Source organism: Poromitra crassiceps (genome assembly GCF_964638095.1).
Source record: "Poromitra crassiceps genome assembly, chromosome: 18".
In the NCBI taxonomy this organism is placed as follows: Eukaryota; Metazoa; Chordata; class Actinopteri; order Beryciformes; family Melamphaidae; genus Poromitra; species Poromitra crassiceps.
In genome coordinates, this window is record NC_139636.1 from 31,056,008 (window position 1) to 31,074,715 (window position 18,708).

At 48.5% G+C, this 18,708-nt stretch overlaps 1 protein-coding gene across 1 annotated transcript in view; it reads left to right on the forward strand.

Annotated features, from left to right (window-relative positions):
• Positions 1 to 6,250: 6,250 nt before the first annotated feature.
• zfpm1 (zinc finger protein, FOG family member 1) overlaps positions 6,251 to 18,708 on the forward strand; it is a gene marked incomplete at both ends in the record, with an annotated part of 64,624 nt that continues 52,166 nt past the window's right edge. The window contains 2 exons of the mRNA XM_083654825.1: positions 6,251 to 6,308; positions 9,674 to 9,730. Coding sequence (XP_083510951.1) covers positions 6,251 to 6,308; positions 9,674 to 9,730 — 115 coding nt within the window. The remainder of the gene's footprint in view (positions 6,309 to 9,673; positions 9,731 to 18,708) is intronic.

Here is an 18,708-nt window from a genome sequence, read left to right on the forward strand (position 1 = left end):
CGTTAGCCCGGGCACTCGGCCAGGGCTTTTGGCCACTAGGGCTGTGAATCTTCACTGGCCTCACGATTCGATTCGATTACGATTCAGAGGGCTACGATTCGATTCGATTACGATTATCGATGCATCTCGATGCATCTTAAATCGATGCATCACTTTTTTCCGCAATACATGATTTATTTTTTCTCACTTTCTTTTTTCTCACTGTGTGGCTACTTTTAAAATAAAAGTGCATTTGGAATGGCATTGTATTATGATCCATAATTAAAATAAACAACTGCATGTACTTCCATTATATTTTATTTGATTATTTAATTATTATCTTTTTTTTTTCTTTTCTTTTTATAATCGATTTTTGACATTTGTGAATCGATGCAGAATCGTGCACGTCCGCATCGGGATGCATCTTATAATCGATTATTTTTGACACCCCTAGTGGCCACCATAGGGCCAGCGCGTTAGCCCGGACACTCGGGCAGGGCCTGTGGCCATCATAGGGCCAGCACGTTAGCCCGGGCACTCAGGCAGGGCCTGTGGCCATCATAGGGCCAGCACGTTAGCCCGGGCACTCAGGCAGGGCCTGTGGCCATCATAGGGCCAGCACGTTAGCCCGGGCACTTGGGCAGGGCCTGTGGCCATCATAGGGCCAGCACGTTAGCCCGGGCACTCGGGCAGGGCCTGTGGCCATCATAGGGCCAGCACGTTAGCCCGGGCACTTGGGCAGGGCCTGTGGCCATCATAGGGCCAGCACGTTAGCCCGGACACTCGGGCAGGGCCTGTGGCCACCATAGGGCCAGCACGTTAGCCCGGGCACTTGGGCAGGGCCTGTGGCCACCATAGGGCCAGCACGTTAGCCCGGGCACTTGGGCAGGGCCTGTGGCCACCATTGGCCCCTCATTACCGGCCCTATCAGATGCATGGCTTCTCCTGCAGCTGCATCACATCCTGCAGACCTTCCTCTCAGGCCACATGATGTTGGCAGTGTGATACTTGTCAGGACTTTCCACTGACTGCATTCACAACCCAGAAGCCCCAATTCTCCAAATGTGAGAGTGAAACTAACCCCATGTAGAAGTGAGGAGCAGCCAAGATGTCCCCACTTGACAACTTTTTACTTTACTTTTGACTTTACTACAACGCTTGTGAGGACGTTACAGAGTATAGAAGTGCACAAATACACACACTTCTCCCTCTTTCTGCCTTGCTTTCCTGTCCTCATGATCTCTCCCTCCACATGGCCAACATCCCTCTCTCTCTCTCTCTCTCTCTCTCTCTCTCTCTCTCTCTCTCTCCTCTCTCTATCTCTCTCTCTCCTCTCTCTCTCTCTCTCTCTCTCTCCTCTATCTCTTCCTCACCAGCTTCCTTCCCAGAGCTCTTGGACTCGAGCTGCTCCAGCACTTTACTGCACGTCTGCAGAGAGAGTGAGTCACAGTGCACAACCATAATAAAGAGTTCACTTACTCTTGTGAACACTATGAACTTTACCTACTAAAAACATACACCTACTGTATAATAACCTTATTCTTTCCAAAGAAACTTCTAGACTTCTAGGAAGTTCTAGAAACTTCTAAAAACACCAAATGAACCTTTTCACCGTTTGGGGAAAAAGTGACACTTGATCTTACAAAGTGAAAGGCCAGTACAAGAAGTATAGATCATTTCAACTTGAAAACATAAACCTTCTTAAAGCAGCTACGAGCAAGATTTTTGATTGTTATTAAACAGTCTAAATTTAATATCGATGCCTCACATCTTACCTCTAATAGTAGACGAGACCAACGCCGAGTAGTCTCGCTTGAACCCCGAGTGAATCGGCCAGTGTTGTCTTGATGATTAGTCTGTCTGCGGCCGGGGCAGAACAGGAAGTGAAATGAAACGGTTTGCGGCAGCCACTTCGGCCATAACCACAAAATAACAAAATAACTTCCAAACAAACTGTTAGAATATAACGAGAGATGTTCGCGAGAGTAGCAAGCTCCTGGATGTAACGAGCATGGCGTTCTCCTTGTTTATGGTCTGTTGCTAGGCAGAGTGAAACGGTTGAAGGCAGGCAGCTGCCGTAAACCGTTTCGTTTCACTTCCTGGTTTATCCGGCCCGCCGGAACACAGACACAGACTCTATAATCATCAAGAGAGCAATCTCCGATTCACACGGCTTTGGTCTCAGCTACTATTATAGGTAAGATGTGATGCATCAATATTATAATTATACTGTTTAATAACAATTGAAAATCTTACTCGTAGCTGCTTTAACTCATTGAGTGCCAATGACGACAGCTGTCGTCAATTCAAATACTGACGTAGAGTGCCAAAGACGACGATTGTCGTCAATTGCGTTTTTTGACGGGGGGGGGTCCATCGAAGCCAGATCTATGTCCTGTAAAATTTTGGGACATGTTGAATGTCTATAACCTATTTTACCGAGCCATTAGGTGGCGACAGTGCTCTCCAGATGACAGAAATGTCAGGAATACAGCCTGAAATAGCCGTGATCAAAGACAAACCGCGCTCATGCTGCAGCCCAGAGCCATCATGTAGATGGCTCTAGGCTGCTTGCCAACAGCAATCAATCCGCGCACACAACTGAGCTCCTCTGCCTGTCTGTCTGTCTGTCTGCAGTTTCTCCACACATTACCCACCAGAAAGGCAGCACCCGACGCCGAGGGGGCCAAACCTTTAGCGGCAGGCCCGCTTGGCATTTCCTTGTTGCGGCTGTGAGCTGCCCAGGAGCCGCGCGGCGCAAAAACGGAGAGAGGGTCCTGACTGGGTGCGTGTGGGGAGGAGTTTGCAGCTGACTCGGGGAGAGGGGGGGAGAGGCGGGTGGGGCACGCATGCACCACAGAACTAAACCAGGTCACATCATCAGAAAATATTAGCTAGAGTCAGTGAATGTGCTTGAAATGCTGCATTTCACAAAAGGGTGAATATCTCAGCTTCCTGATAGAAATGCATATTTTTGCTGTTTTTGACCTATCTTCTCCGGCTCATAACTAAAGAACGGAAAATGGTATCAATAAACTTTTTTTTGCTGATGATACAATAGAGTCTCCTTGTTCTTTTTCCGTGTTCGGTGTTTACATAGTAATATCACACAATATTCTGTGGGCCTCGAGAAATCACTGAAAACGCTCTGAAACTCTGGCACTGGGAGCGTCCGTTCTCCAAAAGTGGCTGGCACTCAATGAGTTAATGGACTCGAGTTTATTTCCTGTTGCACTGTTTGTTAATTCAGTAGCTGACAGGAAATGAACTAGGGACTAGGGTCCAAACTGTTCCCTAGCAACAGAATTCCAGTGAAACCATCAATAGTAGGCAATTTAATTGGTTGACAAAATAACTAGATGCTTTATATTTGTAATATTGATATTTGTAATATCGATCGATCTATCTTCCCTGTTCCCCTCTGCTGTTTTACCTCTGTGAAGCTTCCCTGTTCCCCTCTGCTGTTTTACCTCTGAAGCTTCCCTGTTCCCCTCTGCTGTTTTACCTCTGTGAAGCTTCCCTGTTCCCCTCTGCTGTTTTACCTCTGTGAAGCTTCCCTGTTCCCCTCTGCTGTTTTACCTCTGTGAAGCTTCCCTGTTCCCCTCTGCTGTTTTACCTCTGAAGCTTCCCTGTTCCCCTCTGCTGTTTTACCTCTGTCAAGCTTCCCTGTTCCCCTCTGCTGTGTTACCTCTGAAGCTTCCCTGTTCCCCTCTGCTGTTTTACCTCTGAAGCTTCCCTGTTCCCCTCTGCTGTTTTACCTCTGTGAAGCTTCCCTGTTCCCCTCTGCTGTTTTACCTCTGAAGCTTCCCTGTTCCCCTCTGCTGTTTTACCTCTGTCAAGCTTCCCTGTTCCCCTCTGCTGTGTTACCTCTGAAGCTTCCCTGTTCCCCTCTGCTGTTTTACCTCTGAAGCTTCCCTGTTCTCCTCTGCTGTTTTACCTCTGTGAAGCTTCCCTGTTCCCCTCTGCTGTTTTACCCCTGTGAAGCTTCCCTGTTCCCCTCTGCTGTTTTACCTCTGTGAAGCTTCCCTGTTCCCCTCTGCTGTTTTACCCCTGTGAAGCTTCCCTGTTCCCCTCTGCTGTTTTACCCCTGCCAAGCTTCCCTGTCCCTCTCTGCTGTTTTACCTCTGTGAAGCTTCCCTGTTCCCCTCTGCTGTTTTACCTCTGTCAAGCTTCCCTGTTCTCCTCTGCTGTTTTACCTCTGTGAAGCTTCCCTGTTCCCCTCTGCTGTTTTACCTCTATCAAGCTTCCCTGTTCTCCTCTGCTGTTTTACCTATGTGAAGCTTCCCTGTTCCCCTCTGCTGTTTTACCTCTGAAGCTTCCCTGTTCCCCTCTGCTGTGTTACCTCTGTGAAGCTTCCCTGTTCCCCTCTGCTGTTTTACCTCTGACGCTTCCCTGTTCCCCTCTGCTGTGTTACCTCTGTGAAGCTTCCCTGTTCCCCTCTGCTGTTTTACCTCTGACGCTTCCCTGTTCCCCTCTGCTGTTTTACCTCTGTGAAGCTTCCCTGTTCCCCTCTGCTGTTTTACCTCTGAAGCTTCCCTGTTCCCCTTTGTTAAGCTTCCCTGTTCCCCTCTGCTGTTTTACCTCTGTGAAGCTTCCCTGTTCCCCTCTGCTGTTTTACCTCTGAAGCTTCCCTGTTCCCCTTTGTTAAGCTTCCCTGTTCCCCTCTGCTGTTTTACCTCTGTGAAGCTTCCCTGTTCCCCTCTGCTGTTTTACCTCTGTCAAGCTTCCCTGTTCCCCTCTGCTGTTTTACCTCTGTGAAGCTTCCCTGTTCCTCTCTGCTGTTTTACCTCTGTGAAGCTTCCCTGTTCCTCTCTGCTGTTTTACCTCTGTGAAGCTTCCCTGTTCCCCTCTGCTGTTTTACCTCTGAAGCTTCCCTGTTCCCCTCTGCTGTTTTACCTCTGTGAAGCTTCCCTGTTCTCCTCTGTTAAGCTTCCCTGTTCCCCTCTGCTGTTTTACCTCTGTGAAGCTTCCCTGTTCTCCTCTGTTAAGCTTCCCTGTTCCTCTCTGCTGTTTTACCTCTGTGAAGCTTCCCTGTTCCCCTCTGCTGTTGCCATTCAACAGCCATATAACAGGAAGCAGCTTGAGTGAGGTGTCCTCTCTGTAGATATGGACATTGAGCACAGAGTAAGGAGACCAAAAATCCCGTGTTTTACAGTTCTTCTCATGTTCCTGCTGTTTGCTCGTTCTCCTCTGTTTAAAGTGAACCTCTGAACGACCCTGATTTGCCGAGCGCGTCTCTCGCTCTATCGCTCTCTTCACTTTTCCACGTCTTCTCCCCCTCTTCCCGCGCCGCCGCCGCGCCCCACGCCGCCGATACCGTCCTGATTGAAATGTCGTTTCCGCGAGGAGCCAGAAGCAGTTTGTTAAAGCAGACACGAATTAATGATTGAATTAATTATCGGAGTCACATACCGTACAATTAATTTTGTGGCTTTGCCTCAGTCTTTTTTCCCTCCCTGCCCGTCTGCGCGCCGAGAATGTCAAGAAACATTTTCTAATTAATTTATGTGTGATTATCAGGGATAGTTTCTGGAAGGTCTCCACTTTCAATTTGTGAAAGGCTATAGCAGCAGAGAGAGAGAGAGAGAGGGGGGGGGAGGAGAGAGAGAGAGGGAGAGGGGGGGGGAGGAGAGAGAGAGAGAGAGAGGGAGAGGGAGGAGAGAGAGAGAGGGGGGGGAGGAGAGAGCGGGGGGGGGGAGAGAGGGGGGGAGGCTGCGAGAGATGGAGGTGGGAGTGTGGATGGGAAAGGCTGGCGTGCACATACAGTACGTGCTCACACACACACACATACAGTACGTGCTCACACACACACATACAGTACAGTACGTGCTCACACACACACACACACACACACACACACACACACACACACACACTCGTTGAAGTGAGTGCATGGTACACATGCACTCACTTCCTGTCACTCAGATGACATAACTTCATATTTTACTATGATTTACTCACAGTTCCTCGAATTTGAATCTGAACACGTGAATAATCTAAACGGTTGAGAATAGGAGCAGCGTCATTTTGTCAAAACTAGAGATGCTGCAACCATTAATCGATTAGTCGATTGACAGAAAATTCATCGCTAACTATCTCACCACACTATCATTGGAGAGCGGATGTTGCAGCGGCAGGACACATCACCCAGTTGGGCGTGTGAGTGCGGGTGAGGCTGCGTCTGCGCCGGGCGAGGCTGCATCTGCGCCGGGCGAGCAAGGCTGTGTCTGCGAGCCACGCAAAGCGGACGAGACCTCGAGCGAAAACAAACATGAGCGATGATGAGGAGAAGGAGGACGATGACGAGGCACGGAAGGCTAGAATGGAACGTGTGCACATGCTCGCTTTCTAGTTTTTATAATCGATTCATCATTAATTTAGGCCAGTGGGTCTCAAACTTTTTTGGCTTCAGTACCCCCTTTCCCTAACTTCTGAACCCAAGTACCCCCTTTCCCTAACTTCTGAACCCAAGTACCCCCTTTCCCTAACTTCTGAACCCAAGTACCCCCTTTCCCTAACTTCAGAACCCAAGTACCCCCTTTCCCTAACTTCAGAACCCAAGTACCCCCTTTCCCTAACTTCAGAACCCAAGTACCCCCTTTCCCTAACTTCAGAACCCAAGTACCCCCTTTCCCTAACTTCAGAACCCAAGTACCCCCTTTACCTAACTTCAGAACCCAAGTACCCCCTTTACCTAACTTCAGAACCCAAGTACCCCCTTTACCTAACTTTAGAACCCAAGTACCCCCTTTCCCTAACTTCATAACCCAAGTACCCCCTTTCCCTAACTTCAGAACCCAAGTACCCCCTTTCCCTAACTTCAGAACCCAAGTACCCCCTTTCCCTAACTTCTGAACCCAAGTACCCCCTTTACCTAACTTCAAAACCCAAGTACCCCCTTTCCCTAACTTCAGAACCCAAGTACCCCCTTTCCCTAACTTCTGAACCCAAGTACCCCCTTTCTCTAACTTCAGAACCCAAGTACCCCCTTTCCCTGACTTCAGAACCCAAGTACCCCCTTTCCCTAACTTCAAAACCCAAGTACCCCCTTTCCCTAACTTCAGAACCCAAGTACCCCCTTTCCCTGACTTCAGAACCCAAGTACCCCCTTTCTCTAACTTCAAAACCCAAGTACCCCCTTTCCCTAACTTCTGAACCCAAGTACCCCCTTTCCCTAACTTCAAAACCCAAGTACCCCCTTTCCCTAACTTCAGAACCCAAGTACCCCCTTTCCCTGACTTCAGAACCCAAGTACCCCCTTTCTCTAACTTCAAAACCCAAGTACCCCCTTTCCCTAACTTCTGAACCCAAGTACCCCCTTTCCCTAACTTCTGAACCCAAGTACCCCCTTTCCCTGACTTCAGAACCCAAGTACCCCCTTTCCCTAACTTCAGAACCCAAGTACCCCCTTTCCCTAACTTCAGAACCCAAGTACCCCCTTTCCCTGACTTCAGAACCCAAGTACCCCCTTTCTCTAACTTCAAAACCCAAGTACCCCCTTTCCCTAACTTCTGAACCCAAGTACCCCCTTTCCCTAACTTCAAAACCCAAGTACCCCCTTTCCCTAACTTCAGAACCCAAGTACCCCCTTTCCCTGACTTCAGAACCCAAGTACCCCCTTTCTCTAACTTCAAAACCCAAGTACCCCCTTTCCCTAACTTCTGAACCCAAGTACCCCCTTTCCCTAACTTCAGAACCCAAGTACCCCCTTTACCCGACTACAACATTGAGCTTAGAAGACTGCAAGAGAAAACTATAGCATCATGATGCAATGAATGAATGATAACTTTTGAAGAATATATCATTACAAAATACGAAATTGAGTGAAAGAGTTGCAATTAGTGCCTCCTGGGCAGATTTATCGTTTCATTTATTTTCACAAGTACCCCTTGTAGTACCTCCATGTACCCCTATGGGTACGCGTACTCCAGTTTGGGAACCACTGGTTTAGACACACACAAAAAATAATTAAATACAAAAATTCTCTCATTCCAGCTGGAAATATGTTCTTGTGTCTTTAGTCTTCTATGACAGCAAAGGGATTCTCTTTGGGTTGTGGACTTTTGGACAGGACAAAAGAAGACTTGAGGATGTCATGATGAGCTTTTTAGACCAAACAACTAATATATTAATCGAGAAAATAATCGTCAGATTAATCGACAATGAAAATAATGAGTTAGTGTAGCGAGCAGTTGCAGCTCGCTACAGCCCTACTCTCCACCACGAGTCACCACCACCTCCACCTCCACCACCAGTCAGGTGTCTGAACTCCAAAATGAAGTTTTTGCAAGTGAACTTTACTTTCCTGTCTGTCTTTGGTGAGGAGGAGGAGATGTTCTGTTTTCACCTCTTCGTCCTCTGAACAAGAAAAAACGGCTTCAAGTTTTCCCCCCTTTATTTTTTCCATTATTTTATCTTTCTTGGCATATTTGTGAATTTGCATGTTTGCGTCTTGCTCTTTATGTATTCTGCAGATAAAAGTTCAGCAGTGCAGTTAAGAGAAATTAGTTGGGTAAACAGGTAAATGTCAATGATAAAGTTCTGTTGAAGCTCATCTGATTAGCGGAGCTAACGCAGGTGTCTTATCTCAGCCTGAAGCAACAGAGGGTAAAATGGTCCTGAGCAGGAGATCCTGTCTATCTGAGCTGAGCCCAGCACGCCGGAGTCCAGGCACCCAGGGGTGCTGTGTGGAAGATCAGGGAGAGAGAGAGAGAGAGAGAGAGGTGGAGGGAGAGAGAGGTGGAGGGAGAGAGAGGTGGAGAGGGAGGGAGCGAGGTGGAGAGAGAGAGAGAGAGGTGGAGAGAGAGAGAGAGGTGGAGAGAGAGAGAGAGAGAGAGAGAGAGGTGGAGGGAGAGAGAGAGGTGGAGGGAGAGAGAGAGAGAGAGAGGTGGAGAGGGAGAGAGAGAGAGGTGGAGGGAGACGGAGAGAGAGAGAGAGGTGTAGAGAGAGACAGGTGTAGAGAGAGAGAGGTGGAGATATAGCGAGGTGGAGAGGGAGAGAGAGGTGTGGAGAGGGAGAGAGAGAGGTGTGGAGAGAGAGAGGTGGAGAGTGAGAGAGGTGGAGAGTGAGAGAGAGGTGGAGAAGACAGGTGGAGATAGAGAGAGGTGTGGAGAGAGAGAGAGGTGGAGATACAGAGGTGTGGAGAGAGAGGTGGAGATGGAGAGAGAGGTGTGGAGAGAGAGAGGTGTGGAGAGAGAGAGGTGGAGAGTGAGAGAGAGAGGTGGAGATAGAGAGGTGTGGAGAGAGAGAGAGGTGGAGATAGAGAGGTGTGGGGAGAGAGAGAGGTGGAGATGGAGAGAGGTGGAGATAGAGAGAGGTGGAGGTGGAGATGGAGAGGTGGAGATGGAGAGGTGGAGAGAGAGAGAGAGAGGTGGAGAGAGACAGCCAATTGGCCGTGTCTGCGGGTGGGAAGCCGGACAAGAGGGTATGTATCCTGGTCGCTGCACTAGCGCCTCCTCTGGTTGGTCGGCGTACCTGTTCGGGGGGAGGGGACCTGGATGGAATAGTGTGATCCTCCCACCTGCTATGTCCTGCCGGTGAACCTCCTCGCTGTCAGGTGATTGTATTTAAACAGGAGGCGTTGCTTGAGAGTGAAAGGAAATGGACAGATGGGATTAGTCTCTCTGTGTAAACAGGTTCATGCAGCTTGTCTCTCCTCTGGTGTCTCTGTCCTTATTTGTCCTGTGTCTCCCAGGAGGACCAGAGGTTTGTCCTGTGTCTCCCAGGAGGACCAGAGGGGAGAAGAGAGGAGGCAAAGCGTTGGCTTTTGTCATTCAGCAGAGGTGAAACCCCAGCTATTAGCGCGGGGTCGGAGCGCCACGCAGATAAAGATTTCCTGTTGTACGCTGTCCCAAAATCAATATGGCCGCCGCGATGCGCTCATTTGATATCAACAATAGTCTTTTTAAAAATCAATTAGGCCGGTTAGAGGACGTCGTCAGTGTTGGGTTACACCTGTTTCTCTTCTTCTCCCCCTCCTCCCTCTTCCTCTGTGATATCCAATCAGGCCGGCCGGCGCTGAGGATGCTCTTCCCGTATTGGTCGATGAAGGTCCCTGTGTGTGTGTGTGTGTGTGTGTGTGTGTGTGTGTGTGTGTGTGTGTGTGTGTGTGTGTTTGACGACCTGCTACTAAGTTAGGTTGACCTACACGCTGATGGGGTTGAGTTGATCATTGCCTAGTGAGTGAAGTCTCTGTGACACAGTAGACAGATTCCCACTGCAGGACTGGAATAACATCATGTGACACTAGAAGTTCAGTAAAGGTTTTATTTGACGCAGTCCAGAAGTGACATCAACACTCCTGCTCTGTTCTTCTGAACATCTATCCTGCCAACTCAGCCTTCTGCTCTCTCTCTCTCCCTCTCTCTCTCTCTGTGGGTCTGCCCCCCCCCTCTCTCTCCCTCTCTCTGTCGGTCTGTCCCTCTCTCTCTCTCTCTCCCCCCTCTCTCTCTCTCTGTCGGTCTGTCCCTCTCTCTCTCCCCCTCTCTCTCTCTCTCTCTCCCTCTCTCTCTCTGTGGGTCTCTCTCTCTCTCCCTCTCTCTCTCTCTGTGGGTCTGTCTCTCTCTCTCCCTCTCTCTCTCTGTGGGTCTCTCTCTCTCTCTCTCTCTCTCTCTGTGGGTCTGTCTCTCTCTCTCTCTCTCTCTCTCCCTCTCTCTCTCTGTGGGTCTCTCTCTCTCTCTCTCTCTCTGTGGGTCTGTCTCTCTCTCTCTCTCTCTCTCTCCCTCTCTCTCTCTGTGGGTCTCTCTCTCTCTCCCCCCCCCTCTCTCTCTGTGGGTCTGTCCCTCTCTCTCCCTCTCTCTCTCTCTCCCCCTCTCTCTCTCTGTGGGTCTGTCCCTCTCTCTCCCTCTCTCTCTCTCCCCCTCTCTCTCTCTGTGGGTCTGTCCCTCTCTCTCTCCCCCCTCTCTCTCTCTCTGTGGGTCTGTCCCTCTCTCCCCCCCCCCCCCCCATCTCTCTCTCTCTCCCTCTCTCCCCCTCTCTCTCTGTGGGTCTGTCCCTCTCTCTCCCACTCATTGGTTAATTGTGTTAGTCATGTTATTAATGATGAACTGATTGTTTTATTGTGTTGGCTCGTCAAAGACGCCTGGACGCCCCAGTGACTGCTGAAGTGTCCGTATTGATAAGGCTGTGTGTGTGTGTGTGTGTGTGTGTGTGTGTGTGTGTGTGTGTGTGTGTGTGTGTGTGTGTGTGTGTGTGTGTGTGTGTGTGTGAGTGTGTGTGTATGTGCACACACACACACACACACACACACACACACACACACACACACAGAGCTAAATGAGTAGTGCAGTGTGTATTGTGTGGAGCTTGGTGAACCACCTCAACCTGCCTTGTGTTTTTGGGAGTGCAGCATCATCTAGCAGCATCAGACAGACGTGCTGTGCTGATTGCGACCTGGAAAAGCCATCGAATGTCAAAAACCTCATTTTCCAGGCCTGGAAAAGTCATGGAATTAGTCAACTCTTGGAAAGTTTTGGAAAACTAATGGCATGTTATTGTGTGTCATGAAATTAATTGTGACTGTAATTTTCCGTGGATAAGCTTCCACGTAATGTATCATGATGGCAAATTGTAGCTGTTGACGTAAATCCACGACGTGTCCTGTTTGTCCAGTGTCCTAATAAGTTCTGGTGCTGATTCAGAGTCACATCACATGACATGGAAATTCTATTATGGATGCTGGAAAATTCCTGGAAAAGTTTTGAAATGGTCTCCATGAGAATGATGGGCTGGTATTAGCAAGCAGCATTTATTAGCTAACCTGCTGGGATTAGCTAACCTGCTGGGCTTAGCAAACAGCACTCATTAGTTTAACCTGCTGGGATTAGCAAGCAGCACTCATTAGTTTAACCTGCTGGGATTAGCAAGCAGCACTCATTAGCTAACCTGCTGGGATTAGCTAACCTGCTGGGCTTAGCAAACAGCACTCATTAGTTTAACCTGCTGGGATTAGCAAGCAGCACTCATTAGTTTAACCTGCTGGGATTAGCAAACAGCACTCATTAGTTTAACCTGCTGGGATTAGCAAGCAGCACTCATTAGTTTAACCTGCTGGGATTAGCAAGCAGCACTCATTAGTTTAACCTGCTGGGATTAGCAAGCAGCACTCATTAGTTTAACCTGCTGGGATTTAGGGATGTCGAAAATCATAATTTTTCTTGACCGACAACCGACACTCATTAGCCGACAACTGTCGGTTAACTGAGAAGATTAAAATGCGCTATTTTACTGTCTGTGCCCCATTAAACCTTAGGCCTACCAAATGCTTGATTTTTTTTCAGTAGAAAGCGTTTATTTTTACATCTACAAGCAGAAAAAAACACATTAACAAAACGAGAAGACAAGTTAAATCCTCCAGCCATCTAAACAAAAACATTCCTCGGATAGGCTATGAGGAGCTGCACGCATTTGCAGAAGGGGGAAATACGGAGGGAAAAAACCCATACTCACGCTCACAATTCTTAAATGAATTATCTTACTGCATGTGTCGTAAATAGTCTAATAAAACCAGCAGAAACTAATTTTAAAAGCTCAGAACGAAACGTGTCGCTAATTGAACGAATTTCCACTTTGAATAGCACATCAAGACACCGCCCCAAGCCTTCACGCTGCAGGGCGCACTGACGAAGCGCTTATTGCTCTCTCCTTCTGACATTCTCACTAATTCAACAGTGGTTTACCTGCTTTTGAGATGTGCAAAAAAATAGTTTGCTTCTCTCTCCACGCTTCTCCCTCTCTCTCTTTATCTGCGACGAGGGCTGTATGCTCTCTGTGTGTCCGGCTGCACGACATGACGACGAGTGCAGCAAGTCCGCACGCTGACAGCTGTCAGCATTGCGGGACTCGGGAGGATGAACAAATGAGGCAGGCTGTCCAAACTTTTTACCGATCTAATATGAGATGCAGAGAAATAATTATATATTAATAGCCGATGTGTTTAGAAGAGCATTCTCACTCTTGCTGTAATCGTTGTGGGATTATTACACCTGAGAGACAGACAGACCCGGAGAGAACTCAATTTACGGTAAAAGTGTGGATTCCTCAGTGAATCGATGTGGAAGACGCAGCTTGTTTTGAAACGCGCCATTGAAAGTAACCTCATGGTCTCATGACAGCGGCTGAAACACAGAAGGAGCATGACTGACTGGCTCGCTGTAGTCTGACTCTGCACAGGGCAGGGCGTCTTCTCCCGTCTGGTCAAAGCAGAGGGGAGGCGGGGGTGTGGCGCATGTGTGGAGCTGAGTTTATCACAGAGCACATCTCGCACGCGGGGGGAGAGGCGGACAGTGGCAGTGCACACTGCTTTTCCATTTGGAAAAGCCTTTCTCTAAATGAATGTTGTTCTGGCAGTGGCAGGAGCTTTTAATTCCTATATAATGCTGCTACAGTAACTACTTAGGCTAGTTAACATTGTTGCTTACCGCGAAGGAGGGAAAAAAAAACACCATATTGGCAACACGTTGTATGCCAATTTAATATGCAAATTAACCGTTTGACCGACATGCTTAACCGACCAATGACGTTGTCGGCGGTTAACCGGTTAACGGTTAACCGTCGACATCCCTACTGGGATTAGCAAGCAGCACTCATTAGTTAACCTGCTGGGATTAGCAAACAGCACTCATTAGTTAACCTGCTGGGATTAGCAAACAGCACTCATTAGTTAACCTGCTGGGATTAGCAAGCAGCACTCATTAGTTAACCTGCTGGGATTAGCAAACAGCACTCATTAGTTAACCTGCTGGGATTAGCAAACAGCACTCATTAGTTTAACCTGCTGGGATTAGCAAACAGCACTCATTAGTTTAACCTGCTGGGATTAGCAAACAGCACTCATTAGTTAACCTGCTGGGATTAGCAAACAGCACTCATTAGTTTAACCTGCTGGGATTAGCAAGCAGCACTCATTAGTTAACCTGCTGGGATTAGCAAACAGCACTCATTAGTTAACCTGCTGGGATTAGCAAACAGCACTCATTAGTTAACCTGCTGGGATTAGCAAACAGCACTCATTAGTTTAACCTGCTGGGATTAGCAAACAGCACTCATTAGTTTAACCTGCTGGGATTAGCAAACAGCACTCATTAGTTAACCTGCTGGGATTAGCAAACAGCACTCATTAGTTTAACCTGCTGGGATTAGCAAGCAGCACTCATTAGTTTAACCTGCTGGGATTAGCAAGCAGCACTCATTAGTTAACCTGCTGGGATTAGCAAACAGCACTCATTAGTTTAACCTGCTGGGATTAGCAAGCAGCACTCATTAGTTAACCTGCTGGGATTAGCAAACAGCACTCATTAGTTAACCTGCTGGGATTAGCAAACAGCACTCATTAGTTAACCTGCTGGGATTAGCAAACAGCACTCATTAGTTTAACCTGCTGGGATTAGCAAACAGCACTCATTAGTTTAACCTGCTGGGATTAGCAAACAGCACTCATTAGTTAACCTGCTGGGATTAGCAAACAGCACTCATTAGTTTAACCTGCTGGGATTAGCAAGCAGCACTCATTAGTTTAACCTGCTGGGATTAGCAAGCAACACTGATTAGTTCAGGTGCACGATAGCACTTCATATGAACCCATGAGCAGCGAGGATTAATTTCTGTAGTAGATTGGCTGATACAAGCGCTCAGTTGAGTCATTCATGCTGCCCTATAACAGGAACAAGCTATTACATCATGTCATATGTCATTAATAACAATTCTCAATCACATAAGTAACAAAGATATATGACTATAATATGATAGAAAATAGGCTGCGACATTGATAGGTTATCTTTTTTTTTACACTGGGAAAACAGCTTCTTGATGAATAAGATAAAAACGTCGTATTCAGAAGGTTAACAGGTCGGGCTTCCGGGTAGAGCAGCGGTACATTCCCTGCCTACCAAACACAAGGGTCGCAGGTTACAGTAACACAGTCCTCTCTCCCTCTCTCCCTCTCTCTCTCTCTCTCTCTCTCTCTCTCTGTCTCACTTCTCTCTCTCTCTCTCTGTCTCACTTCTCTCTCTCTCTCTGTCTCTCTGTCCATCTCTCTCCCCTCTCTCTCTCCCCTCTCTCTCTGTCTCTCTGTCCATCTCTCTCCCCTCTCTCTCCCCCCCCCTCTCTCGATGACACAGAGGCTTCATCAGCAGATAACAATCAAGTCCTGTTTCCGTGTTTCATCTGTGGATTCATTTTGATGTGTTTTTTAATGTATGTTTCTGAAAGGAAAAAAAAACAAAAAAACATGAGGCTATGATGAGGCGACTTTTGCAATGTAGTCAAATCTAACATTTGAGGATGTGGTGCCGCTGATGCTAATAACAGCTCAGGGAAATATCTGCCCCCCCGGGCCCTTAGCTTTCTGACAATGTGGCCCCCTGAAGAATATAGCGTTGTTGAATGGACTATGGCATAATATGGAATTATTTTTAAAAGTGCTACGATTATCAACGTAAATCAAGCACACCTCAAACCACGGCTCAGGAAAGGTTGTGTGGTTGTTCAGGTTGTCCCCCTCCCCCTCCATGACCGTGAGCGCCCCCCTGGCCAGATGAAAGGATGTGATGCAACAGGTGGTGAAGGGAGCAGGAGAACACGCGTTTAGCCGTAATAACTGACAAAGTAAACCCGTGTGCTCAGCCTGTTTCTAAGTTAAGTAAACCCGTGTGCTCAGCCTGTTTCTAAGTTAATATCTGTGTTGGCTGACTGAGGTCAGATCCTCACAATGGGGGTCAGCGGAGCTGGTCAAGCTGATAAGAGTCCATGCGGAGAGGATTGGCCAATGAGACGGAGGAGGACTTGGACATTGATGGAGTGCCGAGATAAGCAGGTTCAGACTGAGTGGCCAAAACCCCAGTAGCCTGATGGGAGATAAGGTACTGGCCGGACAGACGCTGGACTGCAGACTCATAATGGTCAGCTTGTTAAACTGGCCAGACGCTGGACTGCAGACTCATAACGGTCAGCTTGTTAAACTGGCCAGACGGGCTGACCGGCTGGGGAGTTTGTGTTTGGGCTGGCGCTTGAACCCTAAAGAGTTGGAGGGCTATGGGGTTTGGTGAGGGCAGACCTGCTGGATATATTATGCTTATTAATTCAGCCATGTATCAACAACAACAACATGCTAATTAGGGATGCACGATATATCGGCAATCATATCGGTATCGGCCGATGTTAGTCATTTTTTAACATATCGGTCGTATCGGTATCGGTCGGATGTTGCAATGTTAATATCGGTTATCATTATCAGCCAAATTCTTCACATCGATATGAAATAATGCAGTAAATCTATGATTTATGGGCTTTTCCAAAGGCTTTGCAAATAAAGAAATGCATAACTTTCTCAAATTCAGTGTTAACATGTGTTTTTCAGTATGTACAAAATGTGATGATCATAAAAATGTGGTTTTATACAGATCATATCGACATCGGTAAATATCGGTTATCGGCAATAACAGCAATGTTAATATCGGTTATCGGCATCGGCCAAAATTTTCATATCGGTGAATCCCTAATGCTAATGGCCCCGCCCCTCAGGAATATGCGTGAACCCGAGCCCCGCCCCCCATGCCCGGCTCATCCAATGAAAGATTCAGCCCACTCTGACCCGAGAACAACAGATCAGGTCAGCTCTTGTTGCGTCTGGCATCGCTGTCCAGCTCTCATGTGCCAACAGGGCAGGGCCGGTTACAGTGTGAGATACCAGGAGCATATCAATACCAGTACCAGCCAGCAGGGCAGGGCGGGTTACAGTGTGAGATACCAGGAGCATATCAATACCAGTACCAGCCAGCAGGGCAGGGCCGGTTACAGTGTGAGATACTAGGAGCATATCAATACCAGTACCAGCCAGCAGGGCAGGTTACAGTGTGAGATACCAGGAGCATATCAATACCAGTACCAGCCAGCAGGGCAGGTTACAGTGTGAGATACCAGGAGCATATCAATACCAGTACCAGCCAGCAGGGCCGGTTACAGTGTGAGATACCAGGAGCATATCAATACCGGTACCAGCCAGCAGGGCAGGGCAGGTTACAGTGTGAGATACCAGGAGCATATCAATACCAGTACCAGCCAGCAGGGCCGGTTACAGTGTGAGATACCAGGAGCATATCAATACCGGTACCAGCCAGCAGGGCAGGGCCGGTTACAGTGTGAGATACCAGGAGCATATCAATACCAGTACCAGCCAGCAGGGCCGGTTACAGTGTGAGATACCAGGAGCATATCAATACCGGTACCAGCCAGCAGGGCCGGTTACAGTGTCAGATACCAGGAGCATATCAATACCAGTACCAGCCAGCAGGGCAGGTTACAGTGTGAGATACCAGGAGCATATCAATACCGGTACCAGCCAGCAGGGCAGGTTACAGTGTGAGATACCAGGAGCATATCAATACCAGTACCAGCCAGCAGGGCCGGTTACAGTGTGAGATACCAGGAGCATATCAATACCAGTACCAGCCAGCAGGGCCGGTTACAGTGTCAGATACCAGGAGCATATCAATACCAGTACCAGCCAGCAGGGCCGGTTACAGTGTGAGATACCAGGAGCATATCAATACCGGTACCAGCCAGCAGGGCAGGTTACAGTGTGAGATACCAGGAGCATATCAATACCGGTACCAGCCAGCAGGGCCGGTTACAGTGTCAGATACCAGGAGCATATCAATACCGGTACCAGCCAGCAGGGCAGGTTACAGTGTGAGATACCAGGAGCATATCAATACCAGTACCAGCCAGCAGGGCCGGTTACAGTGTGAGATACCAGGAGCATATCAATACCAGTACCAGCCAGCAGGGCAGGTTACAGTGTGAGATACGAGGAGCATATCAATACCGGTACCAGCCAGCAGGGCTGGTTACAGTGTGAGATATGAGGAGCATATCAATACCGGTACCAGCCAGCAGGGCAGGGCTGGTTACAGTGTGATTCGTAATATCGGTACCAGTTTTTCACCAATCAAGAACTTTGTCGGCTGGTCGCTGATTCCGATGCCGTGTACCGTATAACATCGGGTCACCTCCAGTCTCGCTCCTCTCTTGTCAAATTCGATAATTTAGCACAGTGTAGTGGGCAGGAGGCGTCACTGCAGCTCTAAAGAGAAATGCGGCGCTTCTGGTGTGACTCCTCCCCCTACAGTCTTTTCTGATGTGTGATTGGCCACTGATTGGCATTAAAGGACGCAGCCTCATACTTCTCACTGCCCCCCTGCCCCCCCCCCCCCCCCTCACCACCCTCCTTCCTGGTCCCCGCTCTTCCCCCCTCCTCACCACCCTCCTTCCTGGTCCCCGCTCGCTCGCTCGCACCCCCCGGCTGTGGGAAAGCCATTTTATCAGCGTGTGTCCGTTGTTCTCTGGTGGGGAAAGATACAGGGAAGATAGATGAGTGTTTTGACATGGAGAGTGTTAGACAAACAGTCTTATCGGCCACGCCACTTTAGAGCGACCCCCGCCAAACAACTCGCCTGAACCCACCGTGGAGGGGGCGGGGCAAGGCAGGGGCGAGGGGGGGGGGGGGCAGATTTGGTGCATGTGCGTCTATGAGAGAGAGAGAGAGAGACAGAGCGATAGAGAGTCATAGAGAAAGAGAGATTTAAGAGAAAGAGAGAGGGGGTATTGTTTTTGCACCATGTCCAGGAGCAAACCCCTTAAGGCACGCCATCTTAACTGAGGGAGTTGCTATTACTCCCGTCCAGTCGCTAAATATCACTCAAACTAGCTGATGTCTTCCCAGATGTGTACAGA